This window comes from Penaeus chinensis, chromosome 19, assembly GCF_019202785.1.
Source record: "Penaeus chinensis breed Huanghai No. 1 chromosome 19, ASM1920278v2, whole genome shotgun sequence".
NCBI lineage: Eukaryota > Metazoa > Arthropoda > Malacostraca > Decapoda > Penaeidae > Penaeus > Penaeus chinensis.
This window is the reverse complement of record NC_061837.1, coordinates 21,560,750-21,568,249: the sequence shown is the minus strand read 5'-3', so window position 1 is coordinate 21,568,249 and position 7,500 is coordinate 21,560,750. Positions and strand designations below refer to the sequence as shown.

Here is a 7,500-nt window from a genome sequence, read left to right as displayed (position 1 = left end):
TTTTAAGTACATAGACTTGTAATAGCTGCAAAGCTTGTTATTTTTCTGAATAGTTATTTTCTGCATAGTTATTCCAGATTAATGAATTTTGTATTGCTATGTCACTGACTTGTTTTTATAAGTATCATTTAAATTGCCATTTATTCAAGACTTTTAGATTAGATTAAAAGAGAAGTGAATATTTGTATTCTAAGTTTACATATTTAAATGCAGGCAAAAACAGAAGAACTTCATTCTCTACTACATGGGAAGGACAAGACAGGTTTTGATGAAGGCAGCAGTGCTCAGGTGAATACAGGAGAATTAAATTCAAAAGAAATCTCTGGAAGAGTCTCACCCCAGAACAGAGAGAAGTTAAATCCCAATAACTATGGTAGACACCATTTATCAGTGTCCTCAAGCAAAATTTTGCGCTCTGTTTCTACCCCAGAAATGAGGGACAAATATATTTTCAAAGCTGCAACTGGAGTGACAACTGCAGAAATGGTGAAGCCTGTTGCAAGTAGACAAATGAACTTCTCTGAAATGCCCCAGAGTAAACATGCAAATAAAGAAAATACTAACCCAATCTTCAGTTCTCAAACTCTGGAGGGAAAATGTAGCAATACTTTAGAATCAGTGTTCAAGAACCAACAGATAAAATCATCAGAAAGAGGTATACAAAACACAAAATACCAAAGTTTGCTTGCAGGAGATTTTAATCTGGGAGGAGCAAAAGCTGCTAACGAGTATAGTTATGAAGTTAGCAACACAGGAGACACAGTGAAGGCATTGCTGGAAAGGGACATTTTATCTAATACACCTCTTGTTTCTCAGAAGGAACAAATGAAAAGTGATCACTTCTTAAAAAGCATTGATACAAAAGTTGTTAAAAATTCTGATCACTTGAATCTCTCACAGAAGTCTTTATTTGCAAAATGCAGTCAAACACCAAATCAAAAAAACATTCCACAGACCAGCTTGCCACTGTCTGCTTCACACTCAAAGGTTTCTCCGGATCCTGCCATTGGACATGTGACACAGAGTTCAGCTCCATCCCAAAAAGCTTATTTAATGTCAAGCATAACAGGAACACCTAGACCATTACCTTCTACAGGATTTAGTGAATTATCTCAGAAGTCAGAAGCTCCGCAAAATAAGGAAGTGCCAGTAGGTCCCCACAGGAATGTAAGCAATGAAGAGATCAGCACACGTGCAGGATCAGCGAAAGATGGTACTGATTCAGCGCATCCAAAGCATTCCTCAACAGTGCCACATCAGAGTGGTGTTTCCCAGGTGCACCATAATGCAGCTCAGTCTGTACTGTCATCTCATTCCAGTACTGCTGATGAGTACAGACAGTCAAAAATATCAAAAGTTCCACAGACCAGCCAACCAATGCCTCAAGGAATCACCACTAAGAATAAAAGTCCCTCTGCCACTGTAGAGATGAAGTCCAAAGAAACACCAGTCATCAATAGAACACAGCCTAGGCAGTTCCAGACTCCATCAGGCCAGATGCTCAGAGCAATGCCTCCAACTCCCTCAAGCAAGCAAAAGCTGCAGCACATGGATCACATTGTCGTCAATAATCAGGAATATCTGAAACTTGGGATTGTTGGGCGAGGCGGATCCAGCAAAGTGTATGAGGTAGGACACTCTAATGTTATATTACTGTTCTTGTTATCACTTTTTCAGTTTATTTTGTTGGCTAAAATGTAGAATGCAATGAATATATTTCTGGACATTGTCTTGCTTTGTAGATGTGTTATATTAATGATGTTTACTAGCTTTTTAGAAAGAAAAGGGAATCAAGATCTATATAGACTGTAGGTTTAATAAATATTTCACAAGTGATTACTTGTGTATAATGTACCATACATGAGTTCCCTTTTCCAGTATATTCATATATTTTTGTAATGTTGAATTACTTAATTGAGGATATCTATACAGGTACTGGATCTTGACACACGTAGAGTGAAGGCAATTAAAGTTGTTGAACTTGAGGGTGTAGATGAAGCCACTCTTCATTCTTATAAGAATGAAATAGACATACTTCACAGACTGCAGTGGTCCGATAAGGTTATTCAGCTGTATGACTTGTAAGTATGAAGTATTCTAGATTATAGAGTAACCAAAAAAAAGATGTCTCCCTGTTGTCTCTCCTTGTCTTACAATATACAGTAAACTCTTATTTTAAATGCTTAGGGAATGCATTAGACTGGTTAACTGAATTTTGCAGTTCTTAAAGTTACTAACACCTGGGCCAGTCCTTGGCTTCTGCTGTTCTCAGATGCAGTGCAAACCAAAATCAATTTGTTCTGTGTATCCAGTATGGTATTTTTGTAGCCTGTAGTTTAGCACGGCATTGTTTAAGAACATCATGTCAAGTATATAATATAGACCTAAAACTTATTCATTGACCAAGTTTGGTGTTGATAAAGAAAGCAGGCAAGAGTGGGTGTGACAAGGAACACAGGAAAAACAAGGAAAACTTGGGGTTTGTTTGATTTCAATGTCTATAACATTGCTTGGGTGTCTGTCTGTCTGTACATATTCATTATTTCTTTTGATTTTTAATGTATGCCATGAAACAAATACAGTAAGAATAGCTAAAGTTCATGAATTTTGGGTTTCCATTTCATGGTTAAAACTATTTGCTTCTATTTTGATATGATTGAGGTCTCCATCAAGTCAGTCAAGCTTATCACATAAATATACTAGAAATCTATAAAAACAAAATTGTTAACCACCTTAAGAAACCTTAAAGCATATTCCAGCACAGGGCAAAATTATAGATGCTTTAAAGGGCTCCACTTACTTTCATACTTTTAAAATCTTAAGTGGGAAGTAACTAGTAATTCCATTGCTTACCTGTCAAGTTTAAAAGCCTAGGTGCATAATTATGTTGAAGTTTTGAGAGCAAATTGGCTTTACTATTTACTTGATGAACAGCAGCATATGATGTCATTTCCGTGTAAGTTAGAACTTATCCCAGATTTTCAGAATATTATTTGATTCAATGTAACCAAAATATTTTATACATTTTCCTTTTTTCAGTGAACTTAGTGATATTTACCTGAAACTAGTTATGGAAAAAGGAAACAGGGACCTGTCATCTATCTTGAATAGTGCTCGAGGTAAAAATGCCAAACCGATCTCACCATTTACAATCCAACATTACTGGCAGGGCATGCTGTTGGCTGTACAGGCAATCCACCAGGAAGGTTAGTGTTTAATTCCTGTTAGTATTTTATGTAATATGATATTTAGTGGCTTATTAATTGACAATTTGATAGCCTGATGGAATTAAAAAAAAGGCTTGTTTAAATCCAAAGTTAACCTTGAAAAGCCACAGTTTCTTGGCCTTGCTACTGAGTTAGCAGCCATCAAAGTTACATATTAGAAAGGCCAATTTTGATCTTCGATTATTTGTAAAGCTTATACTGACACAGAAAATGTACTGTATGTCTTATGCTTGTATATCCTAGAATTATTTAGCCATTGTGTGAAAGTGGGAAAATGTTATAGAGATAGACAGAAAGATCGATAGACCAAGAGGAATAGGGAGAGGAGAGTGACAGACCAACAGAGATGTGACCAATGATGGGAGACATCTATATAATTCCTTTAGGGAAATGGAGTAGAGGTGTTTTTTCTTACATGCCATGTATTATAATGATTTGAATTTTGTACATAGTATGTTAAGAAAAGAGGTGGGGCAGCTGATGCTAGAGGAAAGAGTGCTCTCTCTGGAGCTGATGCTCTTCCAGTCATGGCTTACAGATGATACATTCCATACTCATTTACTTATGGACAATGCAAGAGCCCCTTCCTAAATCTAATTGTCCTCTCAACATTGCCTTCAGTGGAAATTCTCGTGATGGCATATGCCTGCCACCTCAGCCAGATTTTTCTTGGCAGCATATACATGTCACCCGACCCTCAGCCAAGTTTTTTTGATGACGGGATGGTCATGTTACCTAGATCCAAGGGGTTAATCAATTAAATTTTCAAATTTCTTTTGCATAAATGTAGATATCAGGGCTGTTGAGTTGGAGTCGGAAAGAATTTGGTGTTGCTGGAGTCCGACTCCTACCTCAACATAAATCACAAAAATTCCATGTTTTAAACATATCGCACACTTTATTTCAACCCTTCATTCTGTCATAGTCCTATATGTAATTTTCATTGGAGTGTAAGTAATTTCTAAACAAACGTGACAAAGGTGCAAAATTACAAAATTTAAATGTGACGTAACCTACTTTCATCATATGCCAGATGCTGGTAAATGATGGATGTGAATTGCTATTTTATTGCATTCCTTTGTTGATGTCCATAATGTTTTTGTTTCCAGGTATCATTCACTCGGATCTTAAGCCTGCCAACTTTCTGCTTGTAAATGAGACTGTAAAGCTGATTGACTTTGGTATTGCATCCTCCATTCAGCAAGACATGACTAGTGTGATCAAGGATAGTCAGGTAAGGTATCATTACTTAAGTACAAACCAGATATGCCAAAAGTATAATGAATGTGGGGTTTTAAAAAAATGATAAAGCTTTGCAAATAACATTTGTTAGACTGATCTGAACTTCCTACATTTTCACAGTAAAGCAATATTTTCAAAGACAACTTCATATCTAAGAAATACATGACATTGTAAGGTAGTTGCTACATACTTGTTTCTCATGACGTACAGCTTGAGAACTGCTGTCTTAGATTAACATTGACAGCTTAGTAGTATCATAAGAGTAATTTTAAGAAATTTCAGGAATATATTTGTCTACCTGGTTATATTCCTCTGTATATCTTTACATACATATACAACATTTGCACACAAGCATACACATTTTAGATATATTTACATATAAAACATGAATACACATGTTTATATATATGAAAATTACACTAATGGACTAATGTTGACTTGATTTTTTCAGGCTGGAACCTTTAATTATATGAGCCCAGAATCTTTGTGGTTGGGCTGTCAGGCTCCATTTATCTATGGTCGTTCTAGGGGGACCCGTCAACAGGTAAGGTATGTGGATGCCCCTTTGAATGGTACAAGTGATTTCGCTTTTTCTGTTGTTGGTAAGTGTATTAATAAGATGGGTATGGCTTGGGGTGGGATGACTAGAGTTTTCGGTATCCTGCGTGGCGTCTAGGATGAGATTTGTCATAGCAACACAGGTCCCTCATGACTACCGAACTGACGGTGTGGCAGGCAGCGGAGGGGTGTGAGTTAAGGTGCGGGGGTGGGGTGGGGACGTGTTGAGCAGTGGGGGCCTGGGTGGGGGGAGGAGTGTGGCTTGAGGGTCCTGGGGGAATGTGGGGCGCTGGATAGGGCTGGTGTGTGGTGGTGGGGTGTTTTTATTAGGGTTGAGAGGGGGCGTTGGGTATGTATTCTGTGGTGTGTGTTGTGCGGGATAGTTTAGGGTGGGGGGGGAAATTTTCGGGGCAGAGGGGCATGAAAGATCAACGAAAGACAGCCCGAAAGTAAGAAAGACAGAAAGACAGCACAGAAAGACCGCCAAGCAAGAAGCAAGAACGAACAGAGAGCGAGAGAGGAGAGAGAGAGGAGGAGAGAGAGCGCGAGAGAGACAGAGAGAGAGAGAGAGAGAGAGAGAGAGAAGAGAGAGGCAGAGAAGAAGAGAAGGAGAGAGGAGGGAAAGACGACAAGCAGACAGCAGAGGGAAAGCGAAAGGCAGCAAGAGAGAGAAGAGAGAAAGAGAAAGGAGAAAGAGAAGAGCAAGAGAAAGGAAAGAGAGGTGCAAGGAAGACAGTAGTAAGTACAGAAAGAAAGAGAGAGAAAAGACAAAGAAAGAACGAACGTAAGAAAGACAGAGAGAGAGTGAAAACAAGAAAGAAAGAAAGAAAGCAAGCCAGACAGAAAGAACGACCAGAAAGCCAACACGCACACGCCAAGCCGACGAGCGAGATAGAGAGAGAGAGCGAGAGCAGAGAGAAGAGAGGAAGCGGAGAGAGAGAGGAAGTGAGCGAAGAGAGGGAGAGAGTGGGAAGAGCGAGGAAGAGCGAAGAAGAGAACAGAGAGCAGAGACAGCGAAAGAAGCGCGCTGGAAGGCCAGAGGGGAAGCGAAGAGAGAGAGGAGAGCGCGAGAGAGAGCACGAGCAGAGCAGAGAGAGAGAGAGCGAGGAGAGCGCGAGAGAGAGAGCGAAGAGAGAGAGGGAGACGAGCGAAGAGAGGAGGAAGAGACGAGAGAGACGAGGAAGAGTGAGGAGAGACGCGGAAGGAAGGAGGAGAGCAGAGAGAGGACGACGCGGCAACCGAGAAGAGCGCGAGAGCCGCAGGCCGCGAGCAGCGCGCGAGAGCGGCAGGAGAGAGAGAGCAGCGAGGCGCAGAGAGCGCGAGAGAGAGCCGGAAGAGAGAGGAGAGGAAGAGAAGAGAGAGCGAGAAGGAAGAAGAGACGAGCGAGGGACGAGAGAGAGCGCGCAGCGAGCGGAAGCAGAGAAGAGAGCGCAGCCGAGCGGCATGAGAGAGACGCGGAGCCGCGGAAGCGAGAGAGAGAGCGAGCAGGAGCTGAGCACTGCAGCAGAGAGAGAGCGAGGGAGAGACGCGCGACGGCAGCGCGAGGAAGAGCGCGCAGCGAGCGAGAGGGAAGCGAGAGCCGCAGAGAGGGACCAGCGCGCGCGAGAGAGCGAAAGGACAGCGGCTCTCTCTCTCTTAATCTTCCCATCTATCGCCTCTCTCTCTTCCTCTCCACTCTCCCCTCCCCCTACCCCTCCCTCCCTCACCCCGCCCCCCCCCCCTCCCCCTTTTCCCCACCCCCCCCCCCCCCCTTTCCCTCACCCCCCCCCCCCCCCCTCCTCCCCCTCCCCCTCCCCTCCTCTCCCCCTTCCCCCTGCCCCCCCCCCCCCCCCCCCCCCCCCCCCCCCCCCCCCCTCTCTCTCTCTCTTTTCTCTCTCTTTTCCCCCTTCTCTCTCTCTCTCTCCCCTCTTCCCCTCCCTCCCCCCCCTCTCCCTCTCCTCATACTCATTCATTGATCTAATATTATTTTTCTTTTTTAGATTGGGGGTGAAATCAGATGTTTTGGGCATTAAAGGGTTTTATTTTTGTATAATTTTGGGAAAAAGGCCGTACACCGTTCCAGCATATAAGCAACCCCCTTCAAAAGCTGTCTGCAATCTCTGATCCTAATACTAAAATAAACTTCCCCGAAATTGAGAATAAACTCTTGTTAGAGGTGTTGCAGCTGTGCTTGCAATTTGATCAGCGAAAACGTCCTAGCATCTCTGAGTTGTTAGAACACCCATATCTAACAGCCAAGCCAGGGGGAAAAGGGGAAAATCCAGAAAGGGAAAACCCGGGCCCCCCAAATTCCTTTCCCCAGCGCTGTCGCAGTCACCCCAAATTAGCTTAAGGGGAAAATTTTCTTCGGTAAGTTGGTGGACTTTCAGAGGATTTGTGTTTTTTGATCGGCATTTTAATCCATGTTAATTTTGTATTAGATTTTATATAGGAATAATCTGTCATGTTGATTAATGCATACAACTTATTTTAT

At 42.2% G+C, this 7,500-nt stretch overlaps 1 protein-coding gene across 1 annotated transcript in view; it reads left to right on the top strand.

Annotated features, from left to right (window-relative positions):
- Positions 1 to 7,359, top strand: part of LOC125034950 (serine/threonine-protein kinase mph1-like) — a 10,845-nt gene extending 3,486 nt beyond the window's left edge. Inside the window, exons 4-9 of the mRNA XM_047626996.1 lie at positions 214 to 1,629; positions 1,933 to 2,081; positions 3,040 to 3,206; positions 4,337 to 4,461; positions 4,921 to 5,013; positions 7,090 to 7,359. Of these exons, the coding sequence (XP_047482952.1) occupies positions 214 to 1,629; positions 1,933 to 2,081; positions 3,040 to 3,206; positions 4,337 to 4,461; positions 4,921 to 5,013; positions 7,090 to 7,359 (2,220 nt within the window). The remainder of the gene's footprint in view (positions 1 to 213; positions 1,630 to 1,932; positions 2,082 to 3,039; positions 3,207 to 4,336; positions 4,462 to 4,920; positions 5,014 to 7,089) is intronic.
- The last annotated feature ends 141 nt before the right edge of the window (positions 7,360 to 7,500 follow it).